A 22,314-nucleotide genomic window follows, 5' to 3' on the forward strand; every position below is an offset into this window, starting at 1 on the left:
GGTCGAGAGAGACAGAAAGACACGGCTGCTCCTCACAGAACCCTGTGAAAATAAAATGCCATTATTATCTCCATTTTACAGATTAAAAAAAAAATGAGGCTGAGAGGTCAAGTGACTTGCCCAATATCACACAGCTAGTAAGCATTTGAACAAGATATGAACTCGGGTCCCTCTGATTCCAAGTCCAGGTGTCGAGTCACTGTAGTGACTAGATAATGTAGTCACATCTAAATGCCTAATAAGAATAAGGAAAAATGGAAGACAAAGTTGCAAAGGGGCAAATTTAGTCTTGATGTAAGGGAAAATTTTCTAATGATTCTAAGAGCTATTTAAAAGTAGAATGATTGGGATGACTAGGCGTTTCAATGGATAGCCAGGTCTAGAAATAGGAAGTCCTGGGTTCAAATTTGGCCCGAGACACTCCCTAGCTGTGTGTCCCTAGGCAAGTCACTTATCTCCAATTGCCTAGCTCTTACCATTCTTCTGCCTTGGAACCAATACTTAATATTGATTCTAGCCTAAAGTGTAGTGTTTAAAAAAAGAAGTGGAGTGCCTCCTCCAGAGGTAAAAAGTCTTCAAGCCAAAGTTGTGGGTGTAAGCATTTGTCAGGTTGCCAGGTATGTGCTGTAGGGGGTTCCCAGGCAGGGACAGCCTAGAAGTCAGTGGTCTCCGGTGTCTCTTGAAGACTGTCTGCAGTTTTGAGTTTCAGCTGAACCCAAGCAAGCCCTAAGGAGACTTCTTCAGCTCCTGTGGATGAGAAGGTAGTGATAGCAAAAGCTGGTTTGGGCCTCTTGTAACCTAAGGAGCTCTGTGTTTCCCCAACCTCGAATGCCAGCCTGCCCCGGTCTCTGGTAACTTCTGTGGGACAAGCTCCTGCCACCACATCATCTCAAGTACAGAGTGGGGCCCCTTATTCGGAATTGTTCATGAAGGCATCCCTGGCTATCATCCTTCTCCACTCTCCTTCCCCAGCCCACACAAGCTGCTTTGAGTCGGCCAGACTCTGGAGGGCTAAATGGGGCCTGTGAGGAAGCATCAGTGGGGTCACTAGTGTAAGAGTTAAAATTTTGGGGAAACTGAGGCAGGTAGGGTAGAAATTAGTTTCTCTCTGCAAGGAGTATTACATTTTATGAGGTTTATTGAAAATTAAGGATTAAAGAAAATACAGGATAAGAAAGCACGTGTCTAGGCCCAGGGCTTAGACAACCTCACCTACATTATGAAAAGAGCCGAGTCTGCTTGCAAGTGGAAACAGGAAAAAAAGCCGCAAAAGCCTTTCCATTCAGGTTAAATACCCCTTCTCAATCTCGGCCCAGGTGAGAATTCAGTGATATTACAAAGCATTCTGGGGAAGTGGAGCAAGGAATTCTGGGGATTGAAGTCCTGGATTCAAGTCTTATTTTTACACTAGTGTGGACACCACAATGGCCCTTTGCTTCCAGCCCTTCTCTGGAGGATGATGACTTTTCCACACATATAGCAGAATGTTTTTTAAAGATCCTTACTTTCAGTATTAGGATCAATAAAAGTATCTGTTTTATGGCAGAAGAATGGCAAGGCAGAAGAACTAAGAAAAAAAGGCAATTGGGGTTAAGTGACTTGCCCAGGGTCACATGACTAGGTAGTGTCTAAGGCCAAATTTGAATCCAGGTCCTTCCTATTCCAGGCTGACTCTCTATCCACTCACTCACTTATTTGTCCCTTGAGCAGACACTTCTTGTGACTTTCAGTAGAGCTTAATCTTGGAATAAAACTGTGTCACAATACTTTTTTTACCATACAATCATTTGGAATTACATTTATATTTCAACCTCTTTCATTTTTTTTCTTAGTTTTCTAGACCATGTTAACCTGAGCAAAGTCATTAAGGCAAGAGAAAAGCTTCCCAGGATCTGAGAAAGCACTTGAGGGTTCGAAGGCAGGTATTATAATTGTGTGTTTGATAGGAAGCAAAGACTAAAATTAAGTTTAGGAAAAAAGCATAACCAAAGTTACAAGTTGTATTTTTAATCAGGTTTATATATATAAAAAAAGAGACATTCTGTAATTTAAAAAAAAAACTTAAAAAAACCACCGATGTCACATCACAGTGCTTTATGAACATATTACACATTTCAAAGTACACTTATGAAGTGCCTTTCAACTTAAAAATGTTATGAAAATTCACCAATTATTTTATTTTAAAAACAATGCTTCATGTGGAGACTTCCCTTCATTAGCTTGTAGTCAAAACTACAAATAACCCAAGCAAAAAATAACATTCTAGGAAAAAGCCACTCTATGAACAAGGAGTGAGTGCAGACATAAGCAGCTCCATTTTATATACAAAGTTTCGGCCTTCCATCTTATTCCACTGAACTTCTCTGAATGGTCCTCGAAGATGGTTCCACTTTCCATCCTGCAGCACATCACTTTTGGGGAGGTCCTTGCACTGACTTCGAGGAAACTGTACCATCACCTTGCTGCCACTTTCAGGGCCATTACGTACTGTGGACATAAACAATGTGTATGAGACTATCAGCAGTAGCAATATTTTCTATATTATAAACATGATCATCGGTTTACAGAGGTAGTGTTCCTACTTAAGTACTATAAAAAGTGTACAATAATAACCAAACTAGCCAATAAAAGTTAGATTTTCTATATATTTTTAAATAAACCACCAACTGAAAAAAGCTTATAGTAACAATCTAAACAATATAGAATTATTATAGGAAAAGCTAGAGTTAAGGGTTCAATATGTGAATCTTAAAACTGCTCAGACTCTACTTCAGGAGATTTGATTAAGCTATTCCCCATTTTTAACAATGGAGGTACTTGGTCAGGAATGTATTGAGAACTTTTAAAATTACTCCACCCTACTCAGACAGTGCCTTAGGGGAAGATAAAGTTGCAATCTAATGATTGAACAATGAAAAGTCCCTAATTCATACTTATAGTAAAACTAGAACCTTAAGCTAGGTCTATTTTTAGATCTAATACAAAAAGGTGCTAAATACCTATAACGGTTAAATTAATCACTAAAAGGTCAAGCAACTTACAAAAGGCAAGCTTAACAAAAGAGGTGTGAAGTACTCAGAAGATATAATCTACCCAGAGAAGGTGATAACAAAAGAGTGATGAAAACTAAGAATGGGCAGTCCTGGGAAAAAGCATCTACTATGATTGGTAGATGTGAAAATTTAGGGGAGGTGACATAAGAGAAAATTTCTTTAAAAGGAGAAGGATTGAACTCAGTTGAGGAGTTCAGGAGTTCAGTGGAAGACTGGAGCTTGCTTGAAGATGATCTTGTGGTGAGTGATAAAGACTGACTCACTCTCCCTTAGGCTCAGGCCTAGGCACTTTCTACTATTTTCTCTTTCTCTCTCTCTCTCTCTTTCCCTTAATTCCTTCATTTGTATTCATTAAAATCTCCATAAAACCCAGCTGACTTGGGTATTTTCATATTTGGGAATTTTCCCACGGCGACCACTTATTTTAGATTTTAAATCAAGACACTAAAAATTATCTTTACAGTTTGGCTGAAACCTTTACAGTTTTGGCAATTCACAGTCTTGGCAAACCACATTTTGGCAGTTACAAATAAGAGTATAAAATGTAAAAGAAAATCATTATGTCAAAACTGAATATACTGTCTTAAAAATTGTAAAAGCAAAAGCATGGCCTTAAGAGGCCTGGCTTTATAAAGGTGATGGTATTTGTAGTAGCTACATAATGAAACTTGATACTCTTGGAAAGTGTTTTAGTGTTTATAACCTTAGTAAGGTTTCACCCTATGTTCAGAGAATGGAGGGGGCATTTAAAAATTCATATCATTAAAGAATTAAATGAAAAACAATAATAGGCACATATCCTGATAATCTTTTACATCACTAATGCAGAAACTGGAAATGTGATGTAAAGTTAAAACTGCCCTAAAAAGTGAGCAACTTAACTCCATTTTCACGGATGGGCTTGGAATTCACATTGCTCTGTACATATCCAGCAATACAAACTTTAAAGTGAAACATTTAGCCTTGGAAATGACCACCACTGCAGTGAAAGATACAATGCTGATTAAATTTACTATACTCTGCCCCCCCCAAAAAAAGATTTTTATAAATAGCATAGGCTAGAACATTATATTGCTGTTTTGAAAGAAAATTATTAATGATCTGACTAATAAATAACCATAATTGATTTCAACATAAATATTAGACTAGAGAAATACAGTACTAATTAAGAAATGTTCAGCAATATAACAAATTTAGGCTTTTACCTAAAGTCAGTTCTAATAATTTAATTATTACCTGAAATAGCATAGTCACCACTCGGTGATGCCACAGTTATGGTTGACGCATTGCCAATACTTTCCACTGGTCCAAGCCCCGCATGATTACTAAAACTAAGGACTTGCCAACCCATCACCTTGGCTAGTTGCTGAACTGCATGCACCTGATGCTGGGACATCTGTAAGGGAGAGAGGGAAGAAGGAAGTGAGTAATAACTGGGTTCAATTTATTTTTACTTTAGGCTTCAAAAAACCATTTACTTGCTAGGCATTACCCAAATCGAGATAATGCAAAAGGCTCTTGTTTCTGGAATTCAATATAAAAGGGCTTTGTTTCTAGGAATCCAAAATTGAAGATGGACACTGATGAGGACAGATATAAAGTACCTGTGATTAAACACTGAACAAGCAAATTCACTGAGTCCAAAATAAGGATGTTATATATCATCCTCCACTCTACTTTGTATCTGTTATTTGCTCCTGGTCAACTCCACTGCATAAGATGCCCTTTCCCAGGATACACTCATCACCATGCTGCCAACTCAAGGATTGACTGACACTACTTCCCTTAGCCTCCTCTCAGCTCTACTGGGAGGGCTGGAGGATAGAGTACTAAACTCCTCCAAATGCCTTTCATTAAGAGGGCAGAAACCACTTTTTATCACTCCACTATGCATCTGCTATTTTGCCTGGTTTCAACTCCTCAAAATAAGATACCAGATACTACCAAATCTACCCTCCAGCCCCATGTACCAACAGATTGTGAACTCCTTGAAGACAGGACTTCTTATTAATTGTATCCCCAGTGTTTATTAGCACAGCACCTACATATAGTAGACACTTGATGTTTTTTGGATTGGATAGATGTTATATATAAACAAGAAACTGAAAAAAATTCAAGCTCTTGTTTCTCTGGGACTCCATATATTTGATGATGCTATCTTTAATTCTCATACATTTCTTGAATTATCTTTTATTTCCTCTTCCCAACCCAAAGTGAATTCTTAAAAAAATTATTCCACTCCCATCTCACATACTGATAGCACATAATCCTAAAAAACTTCCATTCATCAATTTTATCTTATCCAGATATAATTCTAATCGATCCTACTCATCATTTATTGCTAAATTTCTTGAAATAGTTGTTACTTGATGCCAATATTTAGTAATTTCCTTCTCTCCTCAATTCCTTGCAAATGAACTTGTGCTCCTATCTGTTTCCTGAAACCACTCTTTCAGGTATTACCAATAACCTTTCAAATCACCATAATGACACTTCTCTCAGTCCCTACCTTTCTTGAGGCCTCAGATTCTAATACTCCTATATTCTTCTTCCTTCAGTTTCAGAAACTCCAGGTTCTCTGCCTGCCTCTATAATCATTCCTATCTTATCGCCCTCTTCACTTCCTAATGTTTATTTTTCAAGAGTCAGTCCTTTACTATTTACCTTTACTCTTCTCCCTGAGTGATTTCACTCACTTCCCTTGTTTAACTATCACCTCTATGCAGATGATTCCCAAACCCACATTTTCAGCCCTAACCAACTAAGGTTTTTAGCTCCAAATCATCATCTCTAATTCTCTACAGCACATGTCCATGTAGATTATTTCAAACTATATTGATAGATAGAAAACTAAATTCATCATCTTTCCCCCAAATCTAGTCCTGATCTCACTGTTTCTTTCTGTGGGAATACAACTGACCATATTTCTCATATTGACAAGACCTTCCTAACTCTTTCCTTTGCCTCAACTCTTATATCCTATCAGGAATTAGATCATGTTTGTTCCAAATCTGCTATATATCCCCACTCTGTTCTCTATTTCTTTCTATTCCCATTACCCCAACTGTAGTTCAGGACCTACTTATACTACAATAACCTTATAAGTCTTACCACTTTTTCCCCACTCCAGGCCATCCCTTCATGCTACTACCAAAATAATTTCTCAAATACATATCTGGTTATGGCACTGCTAGAAAATCTTCAGTAGCTCCCTTCTGCCTTTTACACTGCTTTCCAAACATGTACATCTACATCTGCACCTTTGATTAGGCTATTCCTTATTATTAAAATGGTCTTCCTCTTTATTTTTATTTTCTGTATTCTCTGCTCATTCATTAAAAGCTAAATGAAAAACTATATCCTCTAGGAAGCTTTCCCTATTTCCTCTGGTTGGTAACACTCCCCACTCTGTCCCCACAAGAACTTTGAAGTTCTCTAAATGCATTTACTATGTTATAAGGCAGTGATGGTGAACCTTTTAGAAACTGAGTGCCCAAACTGCAACCCTCAAACCACATATGAGTCACCTGCTTTACCCCAGGCAGGGGAGGGAGGAAATGCTCCCATTGGGCTGCTGGGCAGAGAGGCAGGTAATAGTAAAAATGTCCTTGGGCGCACAGCTTCCTCTGGCACACATGCCATAGGTTTGCCAACAGGGTTATACAGTAGGCATACAGTAGGACCTTATTTCACATGACCAATACAATCTAAGACCCTTCATGTAGTTGAAAATTGTATATAATGGAGACCTTATTACTTATTTCTTATCTGAAAATACTTGGCCACTTTACACTTTTACTTAGGTTTATCTAGAGGTACTTTACTACTCTTGTGCTTTGAGACCATTATTAGTAATTACATAGAGTTAATGAAACAAAGAAGCACTGCTCTGAGAAGGACATTACGTGGTACAAGCAAGAATTCCAGACAAAGACTGACGTGGGAGCCAATGTCTGGAGTAAAACAATGTAATGACTCACACTGATGCTTCTCAGAGTGAGAATGGCCATCACTGGGCAAACTGCTTGGAGACTTTATTCCACTTGGGAAAATGGCTAAGACTTAGCTCACAATTAAAAATTTTTATTTTTCTGTCTTTATTTTTTCAATTGCCAATCATGTATACTGAATTCATGTGTGTCAACTTTGCATAAAATAAGGTCCTACTATATTATTCTTTTTTCTAGACTACAAGTTTCATTAGAGCAAGCATAGTGTCTTACCTAAATTTTGAACCTAAATGCTTAGCACAATGTTCAGCAAACAACAATATAAATGTTTGCCTGCTATTATTTAAAGTCATCTGTTGCATTTTAAATTCTAATCCTGGTAGTTATGATCTAGTCTGTAAAATGTATAGAAACAGAAAGAAATCTAGCAATGGAGATGGTGTCTGAGTTTCAAAAATAAAAAAACAAAAAAGCTAGCTTCATTGTACATATAGTACCTGAGACAGAAGAAAATCCTGTAACTCTTGTTCTTGATGGGACAATGTAATTACTCGTCCATCTCTGTGCACAACTCTGATCTGTTCAACTCCAATATTCAACTGCAGCTGAATGGACCTTTATAGGAGATAACACACAAATAAGAAATGTTCAAACCTAAACTATACATAATTTAGGCAATCTCTTTAGAAAAGCTTTACAAGCTTTACTTGTATTAAATTTTAATTATTAAGACATTTAAAAATCAGTATCCAGAAGAAATGGGTAAATTATGGTGTCAAAGGTTGTAGAGAGGTCAAAAAGCATAAGGAATAAATAAGACCACTAGATTTGGCAATTAAGAGGCTAATCTTAGCACTGAAAAGAGTAGTTTGAATTGAATAAAGTCTAAAACCCTACTATAGAGCAGTGATGGGAATCTTTTAGAGATTCCATGCCATGCCATGCCATGCCCCACCCCCCTCACTGTGTACATACTGCATTGGACGGGAGGGGCGGCTGAGCTCCCAGCTAGCTCAAGCCTGAGGAAGCCACTTCCTACAGTCATGGGGACCCAACCACTCCAGAGGCTGCTGTTAGGCTTTGATGGGCCTGGAAGGTGGGGCAAGGCTGAGGGGAAGTGAGGTGGGGCAAGGCTGGGGGGAAGGGAGGTGGGTGGCACAAAGACACAGTGCCCCCCACTCTGCACTTTGGGGCAAGGCCAGCACCCAGGCAGGTCCTATCTACAGGGGGCAAGGGAATACCACCTCCTGGGGCCATGAGACCCCCACCTGCCTATGGGGCTACAACACACATGGGGGTGGGAACAAGAGGCAGGAGCACAGTTAGCCTTTCAGAGGGCAGGGCCACCCCCCCCAGACTGGTGACAGGTAGGGAAGGAATAAAGTGTAGATTTTTTAGGGGGCGGGGCTGGCCCTGGTGTTGGGAGAGGAGACCACCACTCCCACCCCTCACCCCCTTCCCCTGAAGCCCCTAGTCCCAGACAGGGGTGAGAGAAAGGGAGGGGTATGGCCTGACTGCTCAGCTTAGGGGAAGGAGTAAGAATAGAGCAGTGGGGAGGCACAGTGGAGACCTTCCCAGTCCTAAAGTCATCTCTGAATTGAGTATGTCAAACATTCTCCCTCTGAATAATAATAAAAAATAAAAACCATGTTGGAGGGTCTGAGGAAACATAGGTACATTAATATACTCTTGGAGACTCTCTGAATTGCTATAACTGTTTTGGAAAATAATTTATATGAGAAAAGTCAGAAGTCACTAAATTATTCATGTCCTTTGATACAAAAATACCATTACAGGCCATATAAATTTAGAGGGTTACATACAAAAAGAAAAGTAGGTATAATAGATAGAAAGATAGATAGGTATATCTAAATCTCCATAGAGGCACTTATTCTAACAGCAAAAATCTAGAAGCAAAACGGGTTCCTAGTGATTAGGGGAGGGTTTACCAAATTGTGGCATATGAATTTAATGTAATACTACTACAGCATTAGAAATAATGAATATGAAGAATCCACAAGAAACCTGGAAAGACTTGTAAAAATGGATAAAAAGTGAAGAAAGTAGAACAATATGTGACTCGAATATAGTAAATGTAAGCAGCATTAAAAAGCAACCTATTTCAGATTCAATACAAAGACTAATCTTAACTTCAAGAGAATGTAAAGCACATTTTCTTCTTAGTGGCAGAATGGCAGGGGATCACAGGTGTAGATTGATACATTTGCTACTTTGCCTTGTCACTGTGTAGATAAGTTAACTTAACTGTTTAACTTTGTTATAAAGGGGTAATAGTATGTAAAGTTCAGAGAAGGAAAATGGAAGGGAGAACTATGAAATTTTTTTTTAAGTACCTACAAAGCATCAATAAACTTAAAAAAAAAAGTGCTTATTGGAACAACCTCATCTCGATCCCTGCAAATATTCTAACATTCATCAAAGAAATATCCTAGTTACGCTAGGTGTTAATTTACCTAAAGTCAAATCCTTCCAATAGACAAAAAACTACTTATCAATACATAAAAGCAATTCAACAAATGTAGAATATTATCATATAATACTTACTTGCATATTTGTTCATAGCCTTGAGATGTTATTAAAACTTTCACACTGGATTCATAAACATCATTTATGTTTGACCAATGAGCTTGTATCTGAGGATCCTCAATACGACTTGCTAAAGTGTCAAGAGTCTGTGCAGTTCTTTTAAACAAAAGATTAAAAAAATCTTTAAATCATCACCTCAAATAGGTTTATATTTCATTTATGTTTTTATATTAAGTGACATCAAGAACTGTTTTATTTTGGTGTTTCAAGTTAACAATAATTATAACACAGACACATCTAGACCAAAACAAGATTCAATTTTGAGAAAATCTTCCTTCTTATAATAGAATGATCATAAATTCCAAAAGTATTTCTTAAATTATCAGAGGGACATTGTTGTTATTTGCTCTATTCAAAATAAGTTAAGAGTTAGAGATTTTAAAAGCTTCATCTTTAGGGGGCAGCTGGGTATCTCAGTGGATTGAGAGCCAGGCCTAGAGATGGGAGGTCCTAGGTTCAAATCTGGACTCAAACACTTCCCAGCTGTGTGACCTTGGGCAAGTCACTTAACACCCATTGCCTAGCCTTTACCACTCTTCTGCCTTGGAACCAATACACAGTATTGACTCCAAGATGGAAGGTAAGGGTTTTAATTTAAAAAAAAAAAAGCTTCATCTTTAGTCATCCTTTCAGCAAATACTTAATTGCCCATTATCTAAAGTAACTAGGGTGTGCTAGACATTTGGAAAAAATAAATAAATAAAAACCAATCAAAGGACTTTGTAATCAAAAGACTTAACTAAAACTGAGCAGTGTTGATAAGACATGAACAAAAACAAAACTAATATACAAGAGAATTTAATTCCCTAAAGCACAAAGTGCTATGCACTCAGATTAGGGAGTGATCACTTGCAGCTTGGAGGAATCAAGAAGGGCTTCAGGGAGAAAGTGTATGTATTAGAGAAAGAGCTAGAAAAATAGCTAGGTTATTTGTAGACAGAGATGGGAAAAGAGAATATATAGGAAACAACTTGAGTAAAGCTGAAAGATGGGAAAGAACTTAAGAGTACAGTTTTCTGGTCTAACAAATGAAATAAACCTGGAAAAATAGGTTCGGATTAAGTTATGGAGGGCTTTGAATGCCAGACTATGAACCTGACTTACCTGGTAGTAGTAATGATCAATTGAATGACATGGTCAGAATAGTATTTAGGCACATTAATCTGGCAATAGTATGCTGGTTAGATTAGAGGTGGAAAAGAGCCTTGGAGTTAGAGAGACCTATTAGAAAGTTATCATAATAAACAAAGTGGAAAAAGACCTAAACTAGGATGGCACCAGACTAGTTAGAAAGGAATGAACCAGGAGATATGAAAACAGAATTAACTGGTCTCACTGACTTAATGAGTGAAATAAAAAAGAGAAGTCAAAAATAACTAAGAAGTTATGAGTGTTGATTAGGACAATAATAGTGCCATTAAGACACAGGAGAATTAGGGAAGACAAGTGAGTTTAGTGGGAGATGATTAATTCAGTTTTACATATATCCTCTGATATTCCAGCATTGGCTAGAAAAGGAACCATGTACACAACCACTAAGCTAAAATATATCTAAAGACATTAATCAGCCAGGTACATTAAAATCAAAATCTTAAAGACTCAGTTTATGATTTGTCTGATCCTAGCTACGGGAAGTAAAAGCAGAAATCAAAAAGAACAAGGGAAACGCAGAATGGAAACCTGAGAATGGATCATGTACTGGGATTTGGAGATAGGGGAAAAGGTTCTGAGACTTATTTGCTAACAATACTTCTGCTTTAGTCTTGTATCCTTTATTCCTGTTCTTGATATTGTTCCTCTCACATATGAAAGTCTTGCTTCTTCCAATACCCTTAGGATTACAAGGAAACTATCAGAATTAACCTTTCTCCTTCCAAAGCACTATGCCTTTCCAAGACTGTAATAACAACTACAAATTTAAATGGGGCAAAGGATACGTACTCCTACCCAACTCATTTCAGAGAAAAAATATTCAGGTGGAATCAGCAATTTGAGAAGTTCTTATTAATGCCTTCATAACAATAGGTACATAAATGCAAAGTGCTAAGAACTTTCTTAATGTGCCCACTTCATTTAGTTGCTAGGCCCCTAGCAGAACATAAGATGCTAACATCAATTCAATTCAAAAGCCTTTGGCAAGTGCTTATTATGTGAAAGGCACAGTGGAAAAAACGAAAAAAGGAAATAGCCCCTTCCCTTCAAGGGCTTAGGCTCAATTAAAAATAAAACTGATACAAAGTCAAGTGAACAAGTAAAGTAATTTCAGGGAAGAGGAAGAAACAGTAACAAGCAGAGGGATCAAGAAAATAGCATTTGAGCTAGACCTTGAAAGGAACTGAGAAATTTGAGATTTCAGGTCAATATGTAAATCTGGGGGAAAAAAAGGGCAACAAAATGGACATTATCAGGAAAGGTTTTGAAAACCAAACAGACAATATTACCTTCTTTTGTGTTAAACCAGAGCACACCTAAACCAAAAATAGTGGAAGATGAGAGGTCAAATCATGAAAGACATAATAGAAATTTTAAAAATCCAGAAAAAGAATGACAATTTAAACTAATCTATTTAAAAAAAAACAAAAATTCATTTTACTAAGTTAGAAAAAATAACAAAATTCATTTGGAAGAATAAAAACTCAAAAATATCAAAGGAATTAATGGGAAAAAAGATGTAGGGAGGCAATCTAGGAGTTCCACATTTTGAACAGTATTACAAAGCAGTAATTACCAAAAATATTCGGTACTAGTAAAGAAATGGAAAGGTAGATCAGAGGAACAAAGCAGACATACAACAAAGATTAATAAAAGATTATAAAAATCTTGCATTTGACAAAAGTATAGATCTAAGTTTTGGTGATAAAAATTCACTATTTGGTAAAAATTGTTGGGAAAATTGGTACATACAGACCAATACCTTATACCATTTATCAAAATAAGATCTAAATGGATACACGATTGAGGAATAAAGGGACATATTACAAGCAAATTAGAACAGGGAACATATTTATTACCTATCAGATTTATGGATAGAAGAGGTATTTAGAAAGAAACAAGAGATAGTGTTGTGAGATGTCAAATGATAATTTTGATTATATTAAATTGAAAAGCTTTCATAAAAATAAAACTCATGTTGCCAAGATTGAGAAGGAAAGCAGAAAACTGGGGGGAAATTTTTAGTTTATGGAACAGAGGTCTCATATCTAAAATATATTGAAAACTTTATATTTACATAAAGTTTTTATTTATATTTATATAAAGTCAAATTTATAAAAATATGAGCCATTCTCAAATGGTCAAAAGAATGATAGTTATTGGATGAAGAAATTAAAGCCATATACAGGCATATTAAAAATGCTTTAAGTTATTACTAATTAAATAAGTACAAATTAAAATAATTCTGAGATATTATCTACCAGAATGGCTAAAATGGAAAAAGGACAAAATGATAAATGTTAGAGACAATACAGAAAAATGAGGACTCTAATACACTTCTGGTGGAATTGTGAATTGATCAAACTATTTTGGAAAACTATCTTGAATTATGCCCAAAGTTATAAAACTATGTATATTTTGGAAAACTATCTTGAATTATGCCCAAAGTTATAAAACTATGTGTATATATATATGTATAAAACTATGTATACGCCCAACAATACTACTATTGGGTCTGTTTCCCAAGGAGATCAGGGAAAAAAGGAAAAGAAACTATATGTTCTAAAATATTTATAGCAGCTCTCTTTGTGGTGGCAAAGAACTGCAAATTGAGGGGATACCCATCAATTGGGGAATGGCTGAACAAGTTTTGGCATATGATAGTGATGGAATACTATAGGATCATAAGAAATGATGAGCAGGTTTATATTTAAACAATACAAAAATACCAACATGAAATTATGAAAAGCAAAATGAATAGAACCAAGAGATTACAATTACAGAACCAATGTTTGAAGAATAATTTGTGAATGTCTACCTCCATAGAAAGAACCAATAAAGAGAAACATGAAAGACAGTTTATATATACACATTTTATTTGTCAAGTGATGCTTTCTCTGGTGGAAGGAGGGGAAGGACAGGGAAACCTGGGAATTTTGATATAGTCAACAAATTTTTTTTAAATTAAAACAATTTAAAAATTAAAAAAAATTTTAAGATAAAGGCAACTAAGATGATTGAAGAACTACTATGAAATGAACTAAAATTAGGACTCTTCAGCCTGAAAAGATGATAGCTGAGGACCAAATGAGAAAACGCTCTAAAGCTCAAACAAGATAAATTTACAACTGATAAAAAGAAGTACTTATAACTGGATTGGAGCATTTATTTCCCCCAAGAGATAGAAAAGGCTGGAAGCTGTACAGCTTCAAAAAAGGTTTACATAAATTCACAAATAATGGCTTCACAATTGCTATGGGTACACCTCAAATCTGTTGTAGCTGACAGCAGGAAGGACAATATGTCTCCCCACATGTCCCTAAATATCATGGTCAGAAGCAGAATACTGAGGTGTATGGACCACAGAAGAAACTCCCAGAGAGGGCATTGTTTTAATTTAAAAAACCGGTTTGCAAGACAAGAACTTAGCCCATGGTATCAATATAAACCATTCCATTGCAGCTTACTTCCTTTCTCTGAGATACAAAGTATACCAAAAAGTGAACTTGCATGAAAAAACTGTCAAAGAAAAAACAAGGAGCTGAACTCTAAATATGCTACCCTCCTACAGAAAAAGCAAGATTATCACAATTTAAAAGAAAAAAGTACCTGCTCCTGAGAAAAATGTGTTTTGCTTGTTTAATGATTTTCTCTAGGAGTCCTTCACTGGACTGTAAAGAATTGATTTCATTCTTATCAAAAGCCTGAGGTCCTGACAATCTCATTCTCTTGTGGCCAAAAGGTGCACTAGCTGGATGAGGCATCATTGTAGAACTCAAGGTCTGCTTGTGAAACTGTAACAACAAAACCAGTTCAAATGTCAAGTCATTTAATGTGCATTCGTTTCACCCAATGATTAAAAGCTGACAATGTACACATTACTGCCTATGAAAATCACAACAGTCCTATAAAGAAGATAGTACAAGTAAGCTCAACCCATTTTTACAAATGAGGAAACTAAAACTCAGAGAACTTAGGTGACTTATACAATCACAGAGCTAGTAAAAAGCAAAGCCAGAATTTGAAACCAAGTCCATATCAAGTACTTTATCTATTCTACCATATAACCCTTGAGCCAAAATATATGTTAATTACCAAAAGGTCATGCCTGGTGTGAGTTTGTACAAAGAACTGATCCTCTCAATATGCAATTATGTTTATTTTCTGCTTTATTTCTAGCAGTAGAAAAAATTTTTAAGAACTTCAACAATTCTGAAAAATTAGAATATATACAATTGGGTAGGCAATTAGTTTGGGTTTCAAGCCTGGTCTCTTTATTGTGTCTAAACTGATGACCAAAAGATTTAGGCGAAATAAAGCAAGATATGGTAAAAGAGAGGAGTTTACATGAATGTCTGATTAAATGTAACTGACTTGATTCAAAATTTTAAAAAATACATATTCTTTACCTCTCTAATCAGCTGATGCAAATTATGTTCCAGAACATAAAGATGGTCCTCTGGACTTTGCTTTTCAGAAGATTTTTGGGATTTCTTGTCATTTGAGGAATGGCACAAGGAAATAGATAACTGCAAACCTATTTACAAAGAAGAAGCATTATATATTCAGAATCTTTTCATCCACTTAGACCATAACCAAAAAAATTGTAAATTATCTTTAGAAAATTCTATTGCATCTATAACACCTTTTATAAACAATCACATTATGTTGAATGCACAATCTATTTTTAACAGCTTCTCTGGTATCATGGCTATGAATATTTTGAACACTGAAATGGGTTAGTCAATAATCTAATTTCAAATGCTATATATACAACTCTTCAATACCAGTGGTCAATTATCATTGATCCAATAGATTCATTTAGCTTTCGCCAGAGAAACAAGAGTCAGCCACTGCTATGGTAATAATGAGAAATTTAAAATCCTAAACCCATTACATGAACATTAAAACAGAACAGAACTGAGATCTGGTTTAGCATTGTTTCTGTCTTTTTGCAATTGGCAAGTATGATAAAAGCTATATATTAAATTGGTCTTCCTCTTCTTGTTATATTTTTGCCTGTTCTCATTAGGACAGGAATAAAATGTTTTACTTCCAAAGATAAAGAAACCTTTGTGATTCATTTTTAACAATATATCCTCTCTTCATAAATACAACACAATACATCAACAGCCCATAGTACCTACTGATTCTCACACTTTACAAAACTCCTTAATAACATTAAGGATATGGCACTTTAAGGTTTATACATTCTACCTCATTTGACCTTCACAACATTACTGTAAAGTAGATGCTATCATCTACACTTTACAAATGAGGACACTAAGGCAGAGAGAGGTTACATGAACTGTACATTTTCACACAAAACAGCATCGAGACAGTTTGAACTCGGGTCTTCCTGACTCCATACCCAACTCTCTATCCACTGTGCCATATAGCCTCTTATAGGTAAAAAGGTTAAAATTTCCATAAACTAGAGGCCTAACACATTTATTACCATGTAAAACATTTTTCTTCATGAGAGCACTAGCTATATAAATACTAGCTATTATGATGACAATTCTGTGATTTCTGAATCTTAACAATATGATATACTTTAAGGCTGAAGGTACTGTATTCTATTTTTAAAAATTGCTATTCCATGTATATACTAGATGTGCTAGCAATCCAGCAAGTACAATATTTGCTTACTCAAAACACACCAATTTCTGATCATGTGATATAAGCAAGTTAATTGAATTTTCATGTATATTTTTGGCAGATTAAGAACAAATAATCTCCAACATAAGGTAATCTCCTTTAGATCAAGAACATTATAGAAAACATCAGCAAAACAATATCCATACATTTAGAATATAACACAGTGACATTTAATCAAATAAATTTCATCTTACTGATCTAACTTAGACAAATGTATAATTCCATGTCAAAACTTCCATAAATTATATCAGTTCTAAAGGATCTTCTGGATACAACTGCAGGATGTTTCTATACCTAGAGTCATATGTATATGGATATATGTATAATGCATGATGTGTCTATACTTACATACACACATATGTGTGTGTATTGCCAAAGGTAGTACAAATCCTGAAACTATACTCTTATAATTTCCATAAATGACTTCCTCTCAACAAAGAACAGATTTGACAAGGGAGTTGTCATCCTGTATAAATACTAACTGGGTCTTCATAGGTCATAAAGTTGAATCTGGATAAAGCCAGCTCTCATCCTTACACACACACACCACCTCTGCCCCTAAACTCCCACCTCACAAACTGTCATTCCCTACAAAGGCACACATTGTGCTCCTAGTTACAAAAGTCTTAAAGAAAAGTACAAAAAAGTCTGGCTGGCAACTTACTTGGAAAGGGTTGAGAGATAATCTGGTTCTTCACAACAATGTGAGGAATCTGTGACTTAATCTGAACAGCTTCCCGAGATAGTTGTGCAAAGATTTCTTTACACAAGAGAACATTTTGTGCAGCCTCGAGTTTTGTCTGCCAGTGTGGGGAACCTGAAAAATAGGGACTATGTGTTTATAAACATATTTACTGCCTAAACATAGTATGCATTAACTGTTCCATCACATAATGAAATTTTAAACAGCTAAAAAATAATCTCCTTATTCCTGGAAGCTTCTTTCAATTTAAAGAGCAGAATTTTAAAGTTTCAAACTTATAAGTAAAGAATTTAAATGGCTACTACAGCTGAATTAACTAGGCCTTTAATTTAAGCCATTAGTTATTGATTAAGATTAATGGCCTAAATATCAATACTAATACATGCTGTTGAAAGCTATCAGTTATTCACATTTCTGGTCATATGACCAAATAAAATTATTCATGGATTTTTACAAGGGCTTATTCTGAATCTTTGAAATTTATCCCTGCCATGATTTACTACCACCATATTTCTTTGACTTTTTTACCCATTCTGTTAGACAAGTACTCTGTTCTTTAGTTTCAACTATAATACAAGTTTTATAGTCTGAGGTAATTGCTTATAATTCTCTGGAATCCCTTGACAGGTTATATAAATGCCAGTCTATCTACCTCAAATTGAAACTCTTGGTTGGTAGAATTCTATACCAAAGAATCAATCAACAATCATTTATTAAACAGTTAATTACCATATGCCAGACACTGTACTAAATGATGAAAATAACAAAGACAAAAAACATCCCTGCCCTCAAAGGGTTTATATTCAACTGAAATAACATGCATACATATAAATGAAAATAAAATATATACAAAGTAAATGTGAGGTAATTTTGGGAGAGTCCTCATGTAAGAAGTGTCTCTTAAACTAAGTCTTCAAGGAAGCTAGGAATCCTAAGGGGCAGAGATGAGGAAAGAATGAATTCCTTGCATAGGGATAGCCTTTGCAAAAAGGTGTGGAGATGAGAGATGGAATAACAATACTAAGGTAAAGCAAGTAGTCTGGTTTCGTTGGAATGCAGAGTTCATAATGATAAATATATAACATAAAATAAGCCAAATAAGGTAAACTGGAATAGCCTAAGTAAACACTGAAAGATATATAGAGAGGGTTATATTTTGTCCTAGAAGCAACAGGGAATCGGATCTTTTGAACAAAAGAACAAGTTGATCCATTTGTAGTAAGATCACTTTGGAAGCTATGTGGAGATGGATCAGAGTGAGGAGATACAGGAGTTTAAGAGAGAACAATCAGGAAGCTACTACAACAGGTTAGGTGAAAGTGATGAGGACCTGAACTTTGGAAGTGGCCCTGTGCATGGAGTCTTTGAAATACAAAAAATGCTCTATATAGAATGAATAAGACTTGGCAGCTAACAATGAGGTGAGAATGTAAGGAACTGAGAATGTGGTAGTAAAACTGGATTTGGGGGAGAGGGGGGGAAAATTGGTACTTTCAATAGAAAAGGGAGATGGGTCTAGGTTGAGGGTGAAAGAGAATGAGCTCTGTCCTGTCCATAATGAATTTAAGATGCCCAGGGGAATTGAAGTTTACTACTGCTACTAAAGTGGAATTGGCACTCAGGAGAAAGACTAGGGCTGGATGTCTAGATCTGGTGACTGACCCCACAGGAGTCGATGAGATCACTAAGGGAAAATTAAAGGGAAAAAGGGAGTTATGGCCACAGCCTTAGGTACATCCAATTATGGAGAGAGAAATCAAAAGTGCAAAATGCTAAAGTGGGGATCAAGAATGAGAATTGAGAAAAGGCTAATGCATTTGGCAAACAAGAAACAAATTCTAACTGAAAACAGCAATTTTAGTTGAATAAGGAGTTTGAAAGGAAAACATTGAAGAACAAGTTAGAGAAGTTGTTTTGTTTAATGACTATAGACAGCTTTTTCTAAGAATCTGGCTATTAAAGGAAAGATACAAGTTGACCTCTTGAGGAAATGGGGAGTAAAGTTTTCTAACAACAATTAATCAAGCATGTTTGTAGCAGCAAGGAAGGAGCCAGGAGTTAGGAAGAGAATTAAGATTGGGGAGACAGAGGATGAAAATCTTTTAGAGAGATAGGATCAAAAGGGATAAGTAAAGAGTGGGCTTAGCTTTGATTAGAAGACCTGCCTACACATGAAAGACAGGAGTAAAGAAGGACAAAATGGGTGATGGTGATAATGAAAACATCAAGGGGTTCTAAGACAAATTATAGAAGAGAAGTGGAAGACCATTGTGAATAGCTTCTATTTTCTTCAGTTAGTATGAGGTGAAGTTCTCTGCTGAGAGGGAAAAAGGATTAGTGTGGGAGGTTTAAGGAGAGGAGAGAAGGTCTATAATAGTCTCTATAGAAAATTACAAAGATAGTAAATTAGGAAAGGACTAATTTGTGACAGTGACAGTCTGGCTGAGATTAGAGGACAAAAACTTGCAGTGAATTAAAATAAATTTTTTTAATTTCCTTCAGCATCATTCAAGATTTTATCAGTAGTAGTAGAGGCAGAAGACTGTGGGGTGATCCAGGGACAGCAAAACATGAGCTGGGTCAGGAAAAGTGGCCAAAGGATCCACAAACCAAAGTTAAAAGTTGAATAGTTAAATATAGAGATTATTAGATTATAGGTACTAGAATATAACTTTAACCAATTTGAAAAATTTAGATTTATTAAAACACAGACCTATATGCAGAAAATGAGGGAAATTAATTAAAATTCTAGGCTATCACATTGGACCAAAGATTGCTATTATTGCACTAAATTATGTAATTAGCACCATCGCCTGCAAGGCAACAAAAATGTATTTTCAATCATTTTTATTCAAATCACTTATTTTCTAGCACATTAAAAATTCTCTGGTTTGTTCCCAAATACAAACTGTAATAAAGACTTGAATTGAATTACATAGAGCACAGCCATACCTGGTTTTGACTTGGGCATAGGACGTCTGAAGAGGTTAACTGTGCCAAGATCACCTATGTCTGATGCTTGTTTTTGAATTGACACCTAAGCAACAATGAGAAAATGAAAGGGAAAGTATATATATTTGGTGTTTGGAAACGAAATAAACCTAGAGTAAGGCCTCTAGCATGCTGGGCACATCACTTATTGAGGAGCCAGACTAAAACTGCATAGGATAAGATGTGGATTAGCTGCAATCTGAATTGCAACAAGGAAGACATTCATCAAGGACATTATGAATCTACCAAAATACCGAGGTGTGGATTCACAAAACATTTATTAGGACACTGTAATCTGGAAAATTAAGGGAAGAAAAAAATTGTATGCAAAAAAAGTACTTTTAACAGACCTTTATATATGCTGATCCTTCTAAATCACTTGGAATTTGTACATCAAGGGGACAGTAGTCTTCTGGTATTTTCTTATCCAAATCGATATCTGTGTTCTTTATTACTTCAAATGTGCCATGATGGGGAAAAAGAGATCCTAAAAAGGTATAAACATTAAGAAAATAGGAGGTGATTCATTCAGCAAACACTGAAGGGTATTTTATAACTATATAGTTATATGCCTTGTATGTGCCATATATACTATGCCTTCTGAGGACACCTATATAAATTGCATAATCCATTTAGAGATATTAATATTTTAAGTGACTAAAAAAGGATTCTGGAAGGTAAGGGTTAAAAAAAAGATTTATGGAAGGGAAATGTTCTGTGGTATTTTGTTTACCCTATTTTTACATATTGAGAGGACCTTAGTCCCCCCCATCAGTTTGGAATGGCAAATATACACTTTGATGTATCAAAATGTCACGAACCTGGGATAGCTAAGACCTAGAGTGAGGAGGACTCTTAAAGCTACACTTAAGAAACCTCATTATTTTCACTCATTCATTTGCCAAAATTAGAGCTACTACCTCAAGCAAATTCATGTAGAGAGTACTGTTTAGAAGACCCTACTATAACCTCTCTTTTCATGATTCTGTCAAACATTGTGGCCAAGAACAAAAAGGATAAGGGATACTCTTTTTGCCTTAAGTTAAAGAAGATACACATCAGAGTTCAGTTTACTATATCCTTCTCCAGCAAAATCTGATCAAATTTTGTGCTGACAAATTAGATAGAGAATATCTTCTCCCTATACTACTATTCTCCGAAGTCATGAAACTATTAGACTAGAGTAAGAGGAAACATTAAAAAACACAGAAAGCCTTTTGTTACCCCATACACAGAAAACTTTCAAGGTTGCAGATATAGTCCTGTGTAAATGGTCCCTATGATGATCTAACCTCCTAATTTCATCATAAAAGAAGTTAAAGATCAGAGTGTATTAGCAGAGAAGCTCCACCCTTGAACATTCTGTTAAACAGGGAATATTAAGCATCCTTGAAGTTTAAAGACTATATTCTGGAAGACTATACACTGGAAGTCAGTAATTAGATTAGAAGGGCTTCCATTAACTTTCAATCTGATATGTCCAACTACCTCACAGAGTTAGGGAAAAAACCTAGAGCCTCTGACTCACAGTACATTGTTCTTCCCATTTCAGGACAATGCCAATTATAAATGTCCTCATCTATGAGCATAATGATTCAATATAATATGGCATTAACTATGTAGTTAAGCAAAAATTATATTCATTTCTCCTCTTATTAGTCTAGCAGTCTAGCATACCTGCACTTCTGTAGCTCAAATCGCCAAGAATTTTATCTCCTACTTTTCTGAGTTTCCAGTGTTGTCTTAATCGAAGAAGTTCAGAGTTGAAGTCTCTTTGTCGCTTATTTTCCTGGTTTTCAGTAACTGATTTAGTCAATCTATCTGCCCCTTTCAGAAGGATCTGTGCTGCACCAGCTAGAGACTTCTTCTTTGAAATCAACTGTAAAGTCTGAGGGTTCTATAAAAAGACAGACAAAACAAAACAAAAAAGATCATTATGTATCATATGGAGAGAAGAAATGTAGTTTTTAGCAGCACTGTCACCTTTTTTCATTAGTTTGAATATTTTCTTTGCAAAGGTATCAACAAAAAACAAAAAGTTTTAATTTAATGTATCTTAAAATAGAATCAAAACTTATTATATCAGTGAGTGCTGTTATAATCTTGATGATTCCACCTTCACAATTTTTGCTTTCATTGACTTTTCTCTTCTAACATGGCCAAGACTTCAGATTTTCATCACTTTTGGAAAAGTCTC

The 22,314-nt window shown here is 35.7% G+C and overlaps 1 protein-coding gene across 1 annotated transcript in view; it reads right to left on the reverse strand.

Moving 5' to 3' along the window:
* Nucleotides 1-1,991: 1,991 nt before the first annotated feature.
* Nucleotides 1,992-22,314, reverse strand: part of MED17 (mediator complex subunit 17) — a 29,400-nt gene continuing 9,077 nt past the window's right edge. Inside the window, exons 3-12 of the mRNA XM_001368738.5 lie at nt 21,795-22,014; nt 20,468-20,604; nt 20,079-20,163; nt 17,088-17,240; nt 15,172-15,299; nt 14,372-14,556; nt 9,569-9,706; nt 7,501-7,618; nt 4,290-4,449; nt 1,992-2,487 (exon numbers count right to left, since the gene is read on the reverse strand). Of these exons, the coding sequence (XP_001368775.2) occupies nt 2,279-2,487; nt 4,290-4,449; nt 7,501-7,618; nt 9,569-9,706; nt 14,372-14,556; nt 15,172-15,299; nt 17,088-17,240; nt 20,079-20,163; nt 20,468-20,604; nt 21,795-22,014 (1,533 nt within the window). The 3' untranslated portion in view covers nt 1,992-2,278. The remainder of the gene's footprint in view (nt 2,488-4,289; nt 4,450-7,500; nt 7,619-9,568; nt 9,707-14,371; nt 14,557-15,171; nt 15,300-17,087; nt 17,241-20,078; nt 20,164-20,467; nt 20,605-21,794; nt 22,015-22,314) is intronic.

Source organism: Monodelphis domestica, chromosome 4 (assembly GCF_027887165.1).
Source record: "Monodelphis domestica isolate mMonDom1 chromosome 4, mMonDom1.pri, whole genome shotgun sequence".
In the NCBI taxonomy this organism is placed as follows: Eukaryota; Metazoa; Chordata; class Mammalia; order Didelphimorphia; family Didelphidae; genus Monodelphis; species Monodelphis domestica.